At 49.7% G+C, this 18,301-nt stretch overlaps 1 protein-coding gene across 2 annotated transcripts; it reads right to left on the reverse strand.

The window, feature by feature from the left end:
• Positions 1 to 395: 395 nt before the first annotated feature.
• On the reverse strand, positions 396 to 11,154 carry Tspo (translocator protein). Of its 2 annotated transcripts, none has more exons than XM_021183503.2 (4): positions 11,077 to 11,154; positions 2,844 to 3,054; positions 2,101 to 2,239; positions 396 to 823 (listed from the first exon to the last, which is right to left on the reverse strand). In XM_021183503.2, exons 2-4 carry the CDS (start codon positions 3,023 to 3,025, stop codon positions 635 to 637), a joined length of 510 nt encoding a protein of 169 aa, XP_021039162.1. In that variant the 5' UTR covers positions 3,026 to 3,054; positions 11,077 to 11,154; the 3' UTR covers positions 396 to 634. The 2 variants fall into 2 exon arrangements, with proteins under 2 accessions (XP_021039162.1, XP_021039163.1); XM_021183504.2 differs by having other exon boundaries at positions 11,073 to 11,154.
• Positions 11,155 to 18,301: the final 7,147 nt, after the last annotated feature.

Below are 18,301 nucleotides of genomic sequence, written 5' to 3' on the forward strand. Positions count from 1 at the left end.
AGAGAAGCACATTTGTAGGTGGCATGTGACCCCCCATTTCAGCAGAACACTGGGGAGTTGCTGGAGCGCTATGAAGAGCACTGACAAGAAGCCCTTCCCAAGTCTTGGGTGCATTACCCATCAAAGTGTCCAACATGGCTGCCTGTGATACCTGATGGGTCATTTGTGCCCTGTAGGGACAACATATACCCATGAGGCCTATGGAAGCAGGCTGAGGCAGGTGCTGGAACTTAACACCCTCTTCCTGCCAGTTGGGTCACCCGAGATGGAGAACCTGGGTGATACCAGCCCAGACAGGTCCAGCCTCAGCAGCAGAGCCATCCTGCTTAGCCGCCACCCACCATCTGCCTGTCCAACAGGCCAGATGTCCCACTAAGTACAGAGTCTGTTACACATGAAGTTAGAGACTTTATTTAGCTTTAAAAGCCCCATGCTCTAAGGGCATGCCTGGAGCAGTGCAGAAAGGCAGGTATAACTGTGCCTGCAGGAGACTCAGCACTGACCATGCTAACCTACCTGGTGGCTTCCTGGGCTAAGACCAGGTAGACCAGCAGGCCCAATGGTCATGAAAGCATAATGGCTGCCACCTGTGGTGCCTGGCTGGCAGGACTACATTCCTGATGGCTGGGTGCCTTCACTCTGCGAGCCGGGAGCCCCCTCGACGGCCAGAGTTATCACGCCATACATAGTAATTGAGCACGGTGGCAAAAGCCAGCCAGCCCAGGTAAGGGTACAGCAAGCGGGCAGCCGGTGGGCTCACTCGGTGCCAAGCCAGGGTTGTGGCAGTCGCCACCCCACTGACAAGCAGGAGATCAGCCAAGGCCTGCAAAGACAGAAGATGGAAAGACTAAGGCCATGCATGCCAAGTCTAGAAGCCTCACTTAGCCCTGCTGAACCTTAGGGTCTGATGCCTGATGCCCGCCTCTGTTCTCAGCTTCAGTTTCCTTGGCTGCAAATCCCTGCCTGAGAGTACCAAGTGTGATAGCCCCAAGAGGGCACAGCATATCCAGGAGGGGAGCAGCATCTGAAAGGCCTCTGACCTGCAGATACAACATTGTAAAGTGCTGACCCAGGAGACCAGTGTAGGGGCCAGACTGCTACTGGTATGGTATACCCACAGTGGCTTAGCCAAAGCTTTTTTTTAAAAAAAAAAAAAAAAAAGCAGGTCTCACTGTGTAGCCTTAGCTGATTTTGAACTAGCTTTGTAGACCAGGCTGTCAGACTTATAGCAATCCTCCTGCCTCTGCTGGCACTACAGGCCAGATCTGAACAAGAACTGGTTTTTTTTTTTTAGATTTTATTATTTATTTTTATGGTTATGAGCCTTCATGTGGTTGTTGGGAATTGTTTTTAGGGCCTCTGCTCCCTCCAGTCAACTCTGCTCACTCAGTCCCTGCTGGCTCTGGCCCAAAGATTTATTAATTATTAAACATAAGTACACTGTAGCTGTCTCCAGACAACACCAGTAGAGGGTGTCAAATCTTATTTATTTATTTATTTATTTATTTATTTATTTATTTATTTATTATATGTAAGTACACTGTAGCTGTCTTCAGACACTCCAGAAGAGGGCGTCAGATCTCATTACGGGTGGTTGCGAGCCACCATGTGGTTTCTGGGATTTGAACTCAGGACTTTTGGGAGAGCAGTCAGTGCTCTTACCGGCTGAGCCATCTCACCAGCCCAACAAGAACATTTTTAAGGAGAGGTTTTGTCCTCGTGTCAGAACACAGGGCACCAGATGTATTGCCAGTGTCTCACGCCATTGCTTGTATACCCAAGATCGCAGCCCCACCCACTTCAACCTGGCCCTTCAGACTTTCTTCCTGGAGGGAAGATGAACTGAAAAAACATTAGTACACAGGCCACTGTCACCTAGGCTGACCTGGCTCTCTCTTGGGCTCAACTGATTGTCCCACTTCAGCCTCTGGAGAGCTGGGACTACAGGAACTCCACTGCACCAGACTCATGGAACTTCTAAAGGGGCTGCAGGCCACAGGCCTTACCCCTGTAGATACTGACCCTATCTGGGATGTGATGTCACCTGCTCCCCCAGAGCCATCTTCAATGACCTAAGAGTCAAGTTACAGCCATACTTACCCAGCCCATCTGCCGGGCACCAAAGAAGATGGGGGGCCACGCCCAGTTCAGAGCCAGCTGACCAGTGTAGAGACCCAAGGGAACCATAGCCTCCTCTGTGAAACCTCCCAGCTCTTTCCAGATTATGTAGGAGCCATACCTGAAACAGACAACCCATCAGGACATCACAGGGCAAGGCCAAATGTATCACCCTCCTCTGAGACTACACGGCGATGGCTCAAGTATGCCCTGCTTACTACTGACTTCTGTATGATCTCAAAGAAGCTGCCTGCCCTCTCTGGGCCTTTGCTTCTTATAAGACTGCTACAGGGCTTTGAGTTGAGAAGCCCGTGTCGGTATGTGATTACAGAATGAAGGCTGGAGGGGGAGGGGACAAGCAAGTGGCAGCTTGGTCATTGCAGGCTGTTAGGGCCATGAGACAACAGCTGCCGAGGGCTTCTGGGAATGGACCACACCAGGGCCTGGTGCTGTACACCAGGAGATTGTGGCTGCCTCGCATTTGCCTTGGCACACGCTGCTGTTGTCCACGCTGACCTTTATACATGGGATAGCCTCAGTAGTTGGAGCCCAGGCAGGGTTCCAAGAGGCAAGCAAAAAGAAGTTCAGTCTTGCAACACATAGGTTGTCAGCCTCACCACCCTCTCTTTCTCAATGGGCAATGATGCTACTCTGTCTGTGAGTCAAAGCCCAGCCTGATTCCAGGGGCAACAGAGCACAGCATGGTGGCACCTACAGCTACCTACCCCATGGCTGAATACAGCGTGCCCCAGATGGGAGCCAGTGTCCAGCGAGGTGGATGCCAAGAGGGTTTCTGCAAGCTAGCATACCAACGGAGGCCCTCGCCACGCACAAAGTAGGCTCCCATGAAGCCCCCCAGGCTGGGCACCAGAGTGAGGCCCACGGCAGGCACCCAGGATTCAGGCATGGTGATTGCAACTGATGTTCTGGAAAGATCTGAAAAAGAACACAGGGTAGGGGTGAGGGCAGTTCTACAAAACCTTGGGGGCCAACCCATCACTGCCTTCAGCACCTCTGGGGTCCTGTTCCCCAAGAACAACCAGCCCACTTATTCCTGGTAGGTGAGGAAGGAGAGTGGAGTCCCCATTCCACTCATACTTGTGCCCCTGCCCAGAGGTGCCACCAGGGCTCCACCCACCTTCTTCCTACTTCTGCTTCAAGCATGTTCTCTCACCTTACCCTTGATCTGTGGTCTCCTGGTGTGACCTCTACTCACTGCACCTCTGTTAGGAAGGCTCTCAGTTCTGCTTGACCTCAGGTCAAGGGTCACTCGGGGATGCTGGGAGGTCTGTGCATTGTGTTTAAGTGCTTCAGCCCATCATTCATTCATTCACTCCCTTGGTGATTGGCAACTGGCAAAGCTTGGCTTCCTCAAATCTTCCCACACTAGCCTACCATGACCTCAGAGAAGTCACTTCAATCCTGTTTCCATGCACAAAATTGACGCTGCCTATTTTAGTGTCCCCAGGGGGCAGCATAGAGAATTATGATCCTCAGGTGTTGTCTACCTCAGAGGCCAAACCCATGCACCAGAGGACAGCCTGCCCAGAGTTCCCCAGCACTCTAGGTCAGGCTCTGCCCTAATCACAAGGTTTCACACACATGAACACTCAGGAAGACAATCAAGACTGGGTCTCAACCCTCTTTCTGTTTCTTACGGGTGGTCTCAGGCCCTTTGCAGCCAATCTCTGAGCTGAAATCAAGACCCAAGGAGCTTGAGAATGGGGAGCCCTGGTGTGGAAGTCCAGGGCCAGCTCTGCCTCTGCTTGCTATAGGAGTGCAAAGTCAGTCAGTACCCTGATTGGGACTCAGTTTCTCCATCAAAAAATCGTTCCCACTAACACTCACAGTAACTGGAGAATCAGGGTGTCCGCTTGCATTGTTGAAGAACCCCTGGGAAAATGGCAAACTCTGGGTGCAACAAGAGATTCTACATCACTCAAAGGGGACATCTGATGGAAGCCAGAGGTCCATGCCAGTACACCAACATGTGCATCACACACACAGAGACAGACACACATACAGAGACACACAGAGAGACACACCCACAGAGAGAGACACATACACACACACACACACACCCTCTACATACAATTTTATGGGCTGGAGATGCAGCTCAGTGGTAGGTAGTCAGAAGGCTTCATTAACAAGACCCTGAATTCAGTCTACAGTACGACCACAAAAACAATCCCACTGCCTGTAGTGGTTTGAAGGAGACTGTCCCCCATAGGCTCAGTGATTTGAATATTTAGTTCCTGATTGGTGGTGCTGTTTGGGTAGGCATAGGAGGTGTGGCCTCTATCACTGGAGACTTTTGAAAGCCAAAAGCCCAGCCTCCTTCAGTTTGATTTCTTTGTTTCACGCTTACCTTTGAAGATGTGAATTCTCAGCATCCTGGTCCTTGCAGCATACCTGCTCATAGCCACACCCGCCCGCTGCCGCACCTGCCCACCATGGTGGATTCTTATCCCTCTAACCTCTCCCTTCTATAACTTGCCTTGGTTCTGGTGTCTTATCAAAATAGCAGAAAAGTAGCTAATACTGTGCTCGAGACCAGGGGAGTCTCACACACTCCCTCCAAGCTCCAGAAGACTCATTTCTTTGTTTATAAAGTGCTTGGCATGCCAGTGTTCTGCAGTATACCGCTAGCTAGCCTGGAAGAGAACTTTTTTCTTATTCTTTTTTTTTTTCTCCTTGTTGGTCCTGAGAACACTGAACCTAAGCCTCGTGCATACCATGCAAGCATTTACCACTGAGTTGGAAGCCCAGATCTCTCTCTCTCTTTTTTTTTTTTTTTGTAGATTTATTTATTTATTTATTATATGTAAGTACACTGTAGCTGTCTTCAGACACCCCAGAAGAGGGCATCAGGTCTCATTACAGATGGTTGTGAGCCACCATGTGGTTACTGGGGATTTGAACTCAGGACCTTCGGAAGAGCAGTCAGTGCTCTTACCCACTGAGCCATCTCACCAGCGCCCCCCCCCCCAGATCTCTTTTTACTTTTTGTTTTGAGACAAGTTCTTGATAAATGTCCTAATTAGATTGTTGTTGTTGTTGTTGTTAACTTAATGCCTCCGTCAGAAGACTGACTCTACAAGTCTGTGGCCTTCGTCTGATCCATGATTGATGTGGGAGAGCCTAGTCCACTGTGAGTGGCATCACTCCCGAGGAGATGAAGGTCCTGGGTTGTATATGAAAGCAGGCTGAGCAAGGGAACAACCCAGCAAGCAGCACCCCTCCATGGCCTCTGCATCAGCTCCTGCCTCCAGGTTCTTGCCCTGACTTCCCTCAGTGATGGACTGTAGTCTGTACCCTACATAAGCCCTTTCCTTCACCAGTTGCTTTGGTCAAAGTGCTGTATCACAGCCATGGACAGCAAGCTAGAATAGTAAGTACTGAGGCTGGCCTTAAACTCACTCGGTAGCCCACAGACCTTGAACTTTAGAACATCCTGCGTAAGGCATCCAGTCATGGCTTAGAGGACATTTTTAATGAGTTGAAAACTGTTTTCAGCATGGACTTTTTTGGAGGGCAGGAGTGGAGACAGAGTTTCTCCAATCAGACCTGGCTGTCCTAGAACTCACTCTGTAGACCAGGCTGGCCTTGAACTCAGATCCACCTGCCTCTGTCTCCCAGGTGCTGGGATTAAAGTTATGCACCACCACCACCCAGCTGTTTTCAACATAACCTTAAGACAGACCAAAACATTTACTTCTTGGGGAGGGAGTTGGCAGCCCCTCCCAGTAGAGACAAGGCATTTTTCTGCATCTTTACTGAGTCACAGGACTCACCCCACCTTGAGAAAGCTGGGGTACAGGAAATATCTGTCCAAGTCGGCTGCTCACTTAGCTCAGCCTAGTGTCCCCTCAAGCAAGCCTGGGCTACCTCACAAGCTGCTTATCTCTGCAATGAGGACATATCCTGCTTTTCTAATAAATGCCACAGCAGTGTGGTATCCAGTGAGCCAGAGGGGGCCGTGACCAGTACATTAATTAGGTTTTCCTTGCATATCAGCATGGTCAGAGCAAGCAGGAGACCCCACATCACACTGTGAGAAACTGAGGCCCAGCGGCAGAGTGGAGAGCTGGGAAGTGAGGCACTGAGTGGCCCAACATATGTTCAGTTTTCTCTCTCCCTCTCAGAAGAGCTCCTTCCACAGATAACTGGAGCTTGCCATCTCTACAGCACACATGGTCACCTTGGGCACACTTGGTGATCTTCTTGCCAAACCTCAAGCCTGGGCCTGAGCCTAGAGACACCAGGAGGAATCTCAAGAGGAGCCTTCTGTACAAAGACTGACAGTGCTCAGTGCCCCCTGGAAAGCATCAGCTCACAAGAAGAAGAAAGATGGAGGAAGAAGCCCGGAACTGCAGAAAGCAGGGTGGGCTCACTGGGGCCTGTGTGGGAAGGTGGCAAGTTCTAGAGGTCAAACCTGAAGCTGAATGGGGAGAGGGTACCTGAGTGTCTGAGAAGCTGAATGGGGGAGTACCTGGGGAAATGAGAACCTGAATAGGGGGGAGTACCTGGGAGAATGAGAAGCTGAATAGGGGGGAGTACCTGGGGGAGTGAGAAGCTGAATGGTAGGAGTACCTGGGGGGATGAGAAGCTGAATGGGGGGAGTACCTGGGAAATGAGAAGCTGAATGGGGGAGTACCTGGGGAATGAGAAGCTGAATGGGGGGAGTACCTGGGAAATGAGAAGCTGAATGGGGGAGAGTACCTGGGAATGAGAAGCTGAATGGGGGGAGTACCTGGGAAATGAGAAGCTGAATGGGGGAGTACCTGGGGAATGAGAAGCTGAATGGGGGGAGTACCTGGGGAATGAGAAGCTGAATGGGGGAGAGTACCTGGGAATGAGAAGCTGAATGGGGGGAGTACCTGGGGAATGAGAAACTGAATAGGGGGGACCATCTGAGGGAATGAAAAGCTGAATAGGGGAGAGTACCTGGGGTAATGAGATGCTGAATGAGGGGAGTACCTGAGAAGCAGACTGGGGGATGCACTGTTTTCTGAGAAGCTCTCTGAGAAGAGGGGGAGGTTAATGGAGCCTGTGGGCCATTTATTCTGCATTTCTGCATTTTCCAAAGTTTAGACAAGAAACTGCACTAAACACTGCCCCTCCCAGCACTGTAGCATGTCTTGTAATCCCTCAGCACTGGGGCCCCAAGGCAGGAGGACTGCAAAGGCTATACCAGCATGGGATGCACAGAAGGACTTAGGAGGAAAAGAAGGAGGGAGAAGTAGTGTCCCTACTTAAGGTCACTGCTCCACCTTGCCAAGTCCCCTTCACAGTACCACCCCTGTTCCATGGCCTGGGGACACCTGTTAGGGTTTTCAGTTGGTTTTGTTGTTTGTTTGTTCCAAGCTAGCCTGGAACTCCATAGCCCAGGCTAAGCATTGATTGCATGACCATCCTTCTTCAGCCTCCCAGCTCCCTCCCCCCCTCTCCCTCCACCTCTCCTTCCCCTTCCGTCCCCCCTCCCTCTCCCCTCCTTCCTCTAAGATTTATTTATTTATTTTATGTATATGAGTACACTGTTGCTGTCTTCAGACAACACCAGAAGAGGGCATCGGATCCCATTACAAATGGTTGTGAACTATCATGTGTTTGCTGGGAACTGAACTCAACACCCCTGGAAGAGCAGTCAATGCTTTTTTTTTTTTTTTTTTTTTTTTTTTTGGTTTTTCAAGAGACAGGGTTTCTCTGTGTAGTCGTGGCTGTCCTGGAACTCACTCTGTAGCCCAGGCTGGCCTCGAACTCAGAAATCCGCCTGCCTCTGCCTCCCGAGTGCTGGGATTAAAGGCGTGCACCGGCCAGTCAATGCTCTTAACTGCTGAGCCATCTCTCTCTAGCCAGCCTCTCCTCTCTCTCTCTCTCTCTCTCTCTCTCTCTCTCTCTCTCTCTCTCTCTTTGGTTTTTCGAGACAGGGTTTCTCTGTATAGCCCTTGCTGTCTTGGAATTCACTCTGTAGTCCAGGCTGGCCTTGAACTCAGAAATCCACCTGCCTCTGCCTTCCAAGTGCTGGGATTAAAGGCATGTGCCACCACTGCCTGGCTCTCCTCTCTTAATAGGGGCACAAAGATATTCATCATGTAGCCCAGACCAGCCTCAAACTGATAGTCGTCCTCTTACTTCAGCCTCCCGGGCAAGCACCACCACTGCTGACAACAGGTTTTATTAACTGAGGTGAAAGCCCCCAAATGTAAAGTAACAATCACACAAGTCAATGATGTTGCTGTCTCCCCAGCCATTGACACCAAGTTCTAAACATGTGCATTTCTCACAAAGAAACCAATGCCTACTGGGCACTTGTTTCTTACGCCAACCCAGCCCTGCCCTTCCTCACGACCAGCAAGTCCTTTAGGTCCCCCAGAAGCTGCCTTTCCTGAACATTCCCTAGCAGGTCAGAGCCCGTGTGGCTGGCTTCCTTCCTGGGAACCCTGCCTTAGAGGTTTGCCAGCCTTGCGCCCCACAGTAGTACCTCTTTCCTCTTGCCATGGCTTTGAAGGAGAAAGTGCTCTCGTGACAGCTATGCGCCGGGGGTGGGGGGATGGGGGATATTCTCTGAGTCTGGGAAGTCCTCAAACAGGACCAACCAATGTTTCAGAGTCCATCAAGTCTCCCATTATAGTGTGGTGGCTGTCCCAATGGCATACCATAAAGACAGGATCTAGGGACAGGACACTGAACCCCAGGTTTCTACTCCCACCCTCTAGCCACCCTGGAAGGCAAGACTATCTTTATGCTCTGCTTCACTAAGGGAATCAAAGGGAGGGCCCCCTATTTCCATCCAAAGTCACAAAACAGGACAGTCACCACCCCACTTGAAACCGAAGGAGAAAGTTAGGCCAGGGACCTTCCAGGGACTTCTTGGAGACTGCCCAGTTCCTGAGTCACCCACACAGAGAGGTGGTAGACAGGCAGGGGTGGGGCCCATAAAGCTGAGTCACCCCTCGGCTAGGCTGAGCTGGGCAGGAGATCAGCTCAGGGTGGAATCCCAGGATAGTATAGAGTGCAGGACGGGGATACTCAGAGGGGCAAAGCCGCCCACTCACCCTTTATTTCTGTCTCTTCTAGAAGACATGTAACATCCTAAGCTGCACCCTGTTACCAGCTTGCTCAGGGTCCTTGGGGTGTTCCAGGAAGGAAGGACAGAACACCAAGACCTCCCTGGAAAACTCCACCCAGGGTTGTGACTAACAGTTCAGGGACCACGCAGCTGCTTCCTCTAGGGGAGGGAGGAGATGGCTACCTTTTCACTTCCAGAGAGCATCTTGGACAGATGAATAAGAACTAGATAGAGGAGAGTATGGTAGTAGGCCTTCTCGATGGTCACCACCCCAGGACCTCAGGGAAGGAGCCACGCCTTACTCAAAGGCACTCACTCAGTCAAAGCTTCATGCACTCCTTACAGCAGCCACAGGGCAGGGATCAGCCACCTCTCTTTGATCCACAGTCCCCATAAGAGGCTTATTGCTAGTGTCACTTTCCAGGTAAAGAAACTGATATGGGGCTGGAGAGATGGCTCAGCGGTTAAGAGCACTGACTGCTCTTCCAGATGTCCTGAGTTCAAATCCCAGCAACCATACAGTGGCTCACAACCATCTGTAATGAGATCGGATGCCCTCTTCTGGTGTGTCTGAAGACAGCTACAGTGTACTTACATATAATAAATAAGTCTTTAAAAAAAAATAAAGGAAGGAAAGAGAGAGAGAGAGAGAGAGAGAGAGAGAGAGAGAGAGAGAAACTGATGGGGAGACTGTAGAACGTTCCAGGTTGGTATCTCTACACCCACAATGACACTTGGCCACTCTCGGTCACCTTCCCTTGGGATACAATGCCCTGGGCAAGGATCAGGTCCACAGGCTGTCTCTCTTCTCAGTGTCTGATGGATCACAGGCCAACAGCATCACCCTCTCCATACTTAGCACCATCACTCCATAGAGCTTCGGGCCCCACCTCTTAGTAGGACAGCCAGAAAGGATGCCTGAGCCCTCCCTCTCCTAGGCTGCAGTCTGTGAAGCTAGGACAGAGCCAATGGGTCTGGGGTACCTGTTGCTCTGGGGCTTCCCTAGAGACTATGACCCAGAAACAGAAGGGAGTCGGCCACGCCCTCTTCCGTCCACTGCGTGAAGCTCCTCCCCATCCTTGAGCTTTCCTTCCAGCAAAGCCGTTTCTGTCCCGAGGAATTTTAGGACTTTTTGTTTTTAACGAACTTGCAAATCCTCCTTATACCTTTTGCCAGCCTTTCTCATTCTGAAAGTAATCATCGCGCCAGCAACAGGTCAGTTAGGACCGACTGGAACTGGTCACCATGAGGTCTGGGGTGTGGGGAAATGGCGTGGCCGAGTGGCAACTTTTTCAAACAAAACTGGCTTTCAAGGCGCCGCTTGCACAACCCCCTAACAAGGGGAACACAAACAGAAGCCGAAAACTCCGATCAGAGAAAAGCTTAAAAAGCAAGCCTGCTGTCTGTCGGCCTCACCTCTCAGGTACCTACCACTATCAAGAGTTTCTGGACGCTGGCGGGTCTCAGTCCTGAGACGGCCAGGCACACACACACAGTACCCAAGTTCACAAGTCACTACGCAGAAGCGTCCACACCACACGTGCAGGAGAAGCAGGCTTTGGTCTCAAAGCAGGCTTAGGCAGCTTCGGCTCAAGTCCTGGCTCCTATACTTGGGCTTTGCATAGTCTCGGTTTCCCACGGATCCCAGAACTCCTCTGCAGGGGAAGCAGGATTCCCAGCAGCCAGAGGCTAACTCCTCTTTCCGCTCAGCTGCCTCCAGCTGCAGCAGCCACTCCTGCCTCGCCGAGGTAGGCACAGGACATTGGCCGCTGTCCCCAAAGGCCAAACACCCTCAGCCTCAGCAGCACATTCTCGGGAGGAGTCCCTCCCGCTTGGACCTGGCCTCAGTTTCCCTTTTGGCTCCCGGCCGTCAGGGTCTCACCTACCCACAGCCCCGCTCACGCAGTCGCTGGTTGTTCCGTGAAGGACACTGCTCACAGAGGTTGGTAACCGCTGACCCCGCCTCGCCCCGCCCCGCCCTGCGCCGCACCCGGAGGCACCCTGCCTTCTCAGGCCCGCCCTCAACCAGGCACCCCTCTTTTTTTCTCTCCTCGTCGTGGACCTGGACACAGAGGGGAGAGATGCATCGCAGACAGGCAGACAACGAATGCCACTGTGGTGACACGTGTTTGTATTTCACACCTGAGACAGGAGGATGACAGTGAGCTCGCAGTCAGTCTGAGCTGCGTATTATATTCCCCCCCCCCCCCGACGGTGCCTGGCTGAATTCTACCTAACATCTTATTCCGTATTTTGTGTTGTTTGTTTGTTTGTTTGCTTGTTTTAATGAGGGACTTGGGATATAGTTCCATTGTGGAGTGCTTTCTTTGCACGCAAAGGCCCCTGAGTTTCAATCCCCAGCACTGCCCAAAATAAAGGAAAACAAAACTAACCGCTTTCTCCCTCTTGTGTTAGTAAGGCCCTAGGCGCTATGCCTGGCCACACCCACTTGCTGGCAGCCCTCAACCTCTTCCTGTGAGTCAATTAGAGTAGGCTGACTGGGCAAGGAGCCCCACCAATCTGCCTGTTTCAACCTTCTGGGCCCTGGGATTATAACTGTGTACTACTATACCCAGGGTTTTAACACAGGTTCTGGAAATAAAACTCAGATCCTGGTGTCTGCAAGGTAAAGGTGAGCACGCGACCCACTAAGGTATCGTCCCAGTCCCGGGGCTTCCTGTTCTTAACCAGCAGCACAGCAGCAGAATGCGGTCTGATTGAGACATCTCTCAGCACACCTCTGCAGCCTTGCCAATCCCTGCGGCAATGGCTCTACATGCCTTGTACATGCCCACAGCTTTTCAGTCTCTCTGAGCCCCTCTGGCGTACCCTTGTCTGCCTCCTGGATAGGTTTCATGTCCTTTTGTGTATTTGCCAAGGATTGAATGTCTCCGGGAAGGGGGAAGGGAAACTGGGGGGAGGGGATCTATGGTGGAAATTTAGTCCCCATTGTGAAGAATCAAGAGGTGAAATCAAGTGGGACCAGGTGGACCTTGAGGTGACTATGTCCCAAGGACTCACGGTGTGGCCCCAATCCATTCACGATTCATTCAGGAATAGATCCATCGGTTATCCCTAGTGTAGGTCTGGTATCAAAGCCAGCCAGTGCCGGTTCTCAGATAGGGCCCCTCTTGCCAGATGAAGCCCTGCATCCCTTGGATTCTGTAGAGAGTCTCCACCAGCAAGGAGGCTCTTGTGAGATGCAGCTTCTGACCTTGAACTTTACAACCCTGAGGACTGTAATTTGTATTCTATATAAATGGCCCAGTGTGTCATTCAGTGATAGAAACAGAAAATGGACTGAAGCATCTTCCCTCTCAGTGGCTCCATTTTGTCTAGGTTGGCTTGTCCTCCTAGAGCTCTTGCCAGAGTCCCACTGTCCTTCAGATCCTTGGAGGTGGGTTGTGGTCCAGCGGCCTCATGCTGTGTGTTGTGACATCAGTATGCAACTGTATACATCTCTGGCGCACTCGACTGTTGATGCTACTACCTTCTTGCTACAGCCTGTGGGTGTAAATTTGGGCTGCAAAGAATTGAAATTTTACAAGCACAGCCTCCTATGTGAGTTTAAACTTAGTCCACTGAGCCAGCAATCAAAGGACCTGACCTTTCTTATTTTTTGTTTTACATGTGTGGGTATCTTACCACATATATGTATGTGTACCATGTCTGTGCTTGGTGCCCACAGAGGTCAGAAGAGGGCATTGGACATCCTAGAACTGAAGTTAAGAGATGGTTGTGAGAACTGGGAGTGGTGGCACATGCCTTTAATCCCAGCACTTGGGAGGCAGAGGTAGATGAATTTCTGAGTTCAAGGCCAGCCTGGTCTACAGAGTGAGTTCCAGGACAGCCAGGACTACACAGAGAAACCCTGTCTTGAAACAAACAAACAAACAAACAAACAAAAAAAGAGATGGTTGTGAGAATTGAACCCAGCTCCTCTGGAAGAGCAGCTAGTACTCCTAACTGCTGAGCCATTTCTCCAGCTCCCTTTTTGTTTAATCTTTATTTTTGGAGTCTCCTGTGTAATCCAGGCTGGCTTTGAACCCATGATCCTGACTTCTCAAGTGCTGGGGATACAGAGAAGCACCATCATGCCTGGCTTCCACAGCCCTGACAGTGTGGAAGGCCTCATTGTTACTTTTCAGACCGGATTTTTTTTTTTAACAATTTCTCGTCTTTCGTTTCCTCACTTCTCTTTCTGGAATGCCTGTCACTCAAGGCCCTGGACTTCCTGTGTTGCTCTTCTCGCTCTCTGTTCTTGCTTAGTTCTTCTGTTTCCCTTCTTTAGTCCTCACCCTCCCCACAGTGGTTTTTTCTGGACTCCACTAAGGGTTTCAATTCTGCTCAGCCGTTTGCTGTCAATCACTGCCCATTTTTATCTCAGAACCCCACTGTCCTACCTCCTGAAGAGATCAGTGATATTCTTTTAATTACCTTTTTGTAACATTCATTTAGTTTGTACATGAGGTCAGTGAAGAGCTTGCCAGATGTGGTTCTCTCCTTCCATCATGTAGGTTCCGGGGACCAAATTCAGGGTTTCTGGCTTAGTAGCAAGCACCCTTACCCAGAGAGCCGTCTTACTGGCCCTAAAGTTAATATTTAAAAACGATTGTTTTCTTCTTTCCTCAGCTTCCAAAATCTATATGTTGGCTTTCTTTTCTGCCCATCAGAGGCCTTTCTTAGATGCATGGAAGTCCTTGGATGTCTTATCACAATTTTAAAAATGTACAAAAGCTGGGCGTCAGGAGATAGGCAGGTGGATCTCTGAGTTCAAGACCAGCCTAGTCTACAAAGCTAGTTCCAGGACAGCCAGGGCTATACAGAGAAACCCTATCCAGAAAAAGCCCAATGATCACCATCATCATCATCACCACCATCATCATCATTATCAAAGAAAAAAAATTAGCCTGTGGGTGACAGTTCAGTAGTCGGGGTTCGCTCTTCTGGAACATCGGTGACCTCGGGGTTTTCCTTCTGAAATGTTTAGCATTTGCCAGGGTTTCCCAGTCCTTTACTTGGAGGATAGGGGTCTGATTTTAGCATTCCGGGAGCTTTCTGAAGCAGCACACTGGAGTGGGTCTCTAGAGGCAGCATTCACTGTGAGCCTGTTCCAAAGGAACCCCGGATTCCTGTCCCACCTTTCCCTTGATTTTCCCAAACTGAAGCTCAGATGATTCAGGGACCAGTGGCTGGGGAGAGATGAAGGCTCAAGGATCTAATCTTTTTTATTTCAAGGATATATTCAAATAGATTTGCACTTTCTTTCTCCCTCATTTCTAGAAGGAGCTGCTACTACACACAGCTAAGCTTTAAAGGATGCTGTTAAAGGAATGAGACCTGGCTTTTGGGTTAATTAGTTAGTTAGTTAGTTAGTTAGTTAGTTAGTTAGTTGGTTTGTTTGTTTCGAGACAGGACAGCCAGGGCTACACAAAGAAACCCTGTCTCGAAAATATCCTTGAAATAAAAAAGATTAGATCCATTCAGTCTGTGGAATTCATGTCTTTTTTTTGTAATTTTTTTTTTTTTTTTTGAAACAGGGTTTCTCTGTGTAGCCTTGGCTATCCTCGAACTCACTCTGTCTGGGTCTGTCTGTCCAGCCACTGGGGAGGCAGAATGTGGGAGTTTGACTGTTCTGCCTGGAGGGAAGCACCAAGACACTGCTCAGGGGTGGGAAAGCTCAGTCTGAGATGTGGGGAAGACTGGTTTGGGGGTCCCAGGCCTGTGATGAGGCCGGGGCCATGGGTTTCTCAGATTCATCCAGGTGCCACTAGGAGTCTCTGAAGAGCAGAGAACAGAGTGGGGGCAGGATTTGGACTGGGGACAGCATCTACCAGGGCCAGGGGTGGAGGGAGCCCCCGCTTGTCCCATGGGTGATTGTCCTTAGCTTGGTGGAGGCAGGCTGGGTGGCGGTTGGAGCTCGGAGCACAGAAAGGCCTTCTAAGGGAGATTAGGCTGTGGCTCTGTAGGTGAAGGTCTTCTTCATGGCTCCCCAATGGCAGATCTTGATGAAAAAGACAGTCCATGGTTCTAAACAGTTTATTAGTTGTTCATGGTGAAAAATGGCCCATACCCACTTCTCAGGGTAGGCCTGAGATTAAATACCTTTTGCAGGGAGGAATGTCTGGAAAGGGAAGCTTATTGGCTAAGCCCTCCAGTCCTCTAGGTACCTCATTAGCATGGAGAACTCAGTTCTGGGCCTACATGACCACAGGTCATGTTTCCTTATGTGAGGAGCGTGGCATGTGTTTCAGGCTGGGAATCTGGCAGAGAGCTGGGAGTCACCTAACACGCAGGTGTGTGCCCACTGAGTTTCTGGGTCTCAACCTGCTCTACTTTATCAAACTTCCTGGAATGGTTTTACATCCCACATCACTCTATAAACAGAGGTGGCTTGAACTCACAGAGATCTGCTTGCTTCTGCCTCCTGAGTGCTGGGATTAAAGGCATACACCGCCACTGTCAGGCAGGAATTTACATCTTCCAAAGATTCCTTTGGAACAGGGAGACGGCGCAGTCAGTAAAGCATTTGCTGCACGAGTTTGAGGACCTCACTTCAGATATCCAGAGTCCGTGTAAATAGCCAGGGGTGGGAGAGCGCACCTGCAATGCTAGCATTTGAGGGGAAACGTCACGAGCATCTCTGGAGCCCGCTGGCCAGGCACGAGCATCTCTGGAACCCACTGGCTAGCCCTACTGGGTGAACCAATGAGTGCCAGGTTCGGTGAGAGACCCTGTTGCAAAAAAGTAAGGTGGCAAATGATAGAGGAAGACCACCTTGTCTCTGCATCCATGTACACATGCATGTGTGACAGATTCCACTCAAGCATACACATAGGAACACATGTGAAAACAGAACAGTCCTTGGCTGTGTATTTCTGGACCCTACGCCGAAGAACCCTGCACCGTTTTCTGGTCATGTTTCACACAGTGTATCTGCTCTAGTGGTATTATGACCTTTTCCTTATCCAAAGCAAAACCTCAAGGCTAGAAAATGATGGCTCAGCAACTGAGAGTGCATGTTGATCTGGCAGAGAACCTGAGCTCCATTCCCAGCACTCCCATCAGGTGGCTCAAAACCACCTATAGCTCCAGATCCAGAGGATCCAACAGCCTGCAACCCCCCACACTTATACAGATAAAGATAAAAAGTAGGGCTGGCAAGATGGCTCAGCGGAAAAGAGCACTGACTGCTCTTTCGAAGGTCCTGAGTTCAATTCCCAGCAACCACATGGTGGCTCACAACCCCCCATAATAAGATCTAGCACCCTCTTCTGGTGCATCTGGAGCAAGTGGAGCCAACCAGAGTGAGCAGAGGTCCTAAAAATTCAATTCCCAACAACCACATGAAGGCTGACAACCATGTTCAGCTACAGTGTATCCATATAAATAAATAAATAAATAAACAAACAAATAAATAAATCTTTTTAAAAAAAAGATAAAAAGCTGGTCTACAGAGTGAGTTCCAGGACAGCCAGGGCTACACAGAGAAACCCTGTCTTGAAAAACAAAAACAAAAAAAACCCAAAAAGATAAAAAGTAGCCATGTGTGATGGGCACCTTTGACCACATCACACAGGAGGCAGAGGCAGGCAAATCTCCAAGAGTTGGAGGCCAGCCTAGTCTACATAGTGAGTTCTAGGCTGGCTACATAGTGAGGTTCTACCCACCTATTTCTCTCTCTCTCTCTCTCTCTCTCTCTCTCTCTCTCTCTCACACACACACACACACACACACATATGAAAACATAAAATAAGAAAACAAGACTGAACAACCTGAAACACTTATTTGATTTTCTTCAAACTCAGTGAAATATGTTTGATGATGTGGAGTACTGAGAGGCACATCCTCTCTGATACATCAAATTCCTATATTGAGCCTTAATCCCCAGGGTGAAGGCATTTAGAGGAATCTAGAGGACACCTGGAGGGTCAGGGTGATTAAGTAGAGGTGGAACCTTCATGAATTAGATGAATACCCTTATTAGAAAACACCCCCCATCTATCATGTGGTGATATTAATAGTTTTTCCCCACTGATGAAATAATCCAACTCAAGCCCAATTAAAAGTATAAAAGCGGGGCTGGGCTGGTGAGATGGCTCAGTAGGTAAGAGAACCCGACTGCTCTTCCGAAGGTCCGGAGTTCAAACCCCAGCAACCACATGGTGGCTCACAACCATCTGTAACAAGATCTGACTCCCTCTTCTGGAGTGTCTGAAGACAGCTACAGTGTACTTACATATAATAAATAAATAAATAAATAAATAAATCTTTTTTTAAAAAAAGTATAAAAGCTGGCTTATTGTGGGCAGCTCTCGGACAGGTTCACCAGTCTCAGAAAACAAGGCCAGGGAAATCGCCATGTAGACAGGGAGGCAGAGATGGGGGAGCAGAAAGAGAAAGAAGAAACATTCTGAACAAAGAGGGAATGCGGAGACAGAGAGAGCTGGGGTGGGTGTAACATACCTGGCACAGCTGGCTAAGGCCGGTGATGAGTTAAGCAGTTGCTAGGTCCCTGATGCAGGCCAGTGGAACTGCTTGTATACTAACAGAGTTAGGGCTAGGGCACCCGGGTTTGGAGCCTTACAGATACAGAAAGCGAGTTAGTCATCTGTAAGCCAGGAAACAGACTCTTCTCAGACACTGAATCTGCAAGTTCCGAGCTTGATCTTGGACTTTTCAGCCTCAAGAACTCTGACATATAATTTCGATTATTCAAGCCCTTAAGTCTATGGCATTGGTATGCCAGCCAGAGCAAACTGAGACATACCTCCAAATGGATCTTCTCATTGTGAAGGCTGTGGTGAGTATTGGGGCGGGGTAGGGGGGGTGGATTTCCTGGCAGGAAATGAGAACAGATCAGAGTTCTGGAAATGGGGTGCAGGGCTCAGGTAAGGATCAGTGTAACCCAGACTCACAATAGCTCTCAGAGACCGCATAAACACAACTTCCAGTCCCCATTCTGTGACTAACCATATAGTACACAATCTTTACAATGTTTGTCTCCTTGTTTGTAAACTGAGGATTTATTTATTTATTGAGACAGAGTTTCTCTGTGTGGTTGTTTGTTTGTTTGTTTGTTTGTTGAGATAGGGTTTCTCTGAGTAGCCC

The sequence above is a fragment of the Mus caroli genome, unplaced genomic scaffold (genome assembly GCF_978045245.1).
Source record: "Mus caroli unplaced genomic scaffold, Mus_caroli_1 scaffold_16, whole genome shotgun sequence".
NCBI lineage: Eukaryota > Metazoa > Chordata > Mammalia > Rodentia > Muridae > Mus > Mus caroli.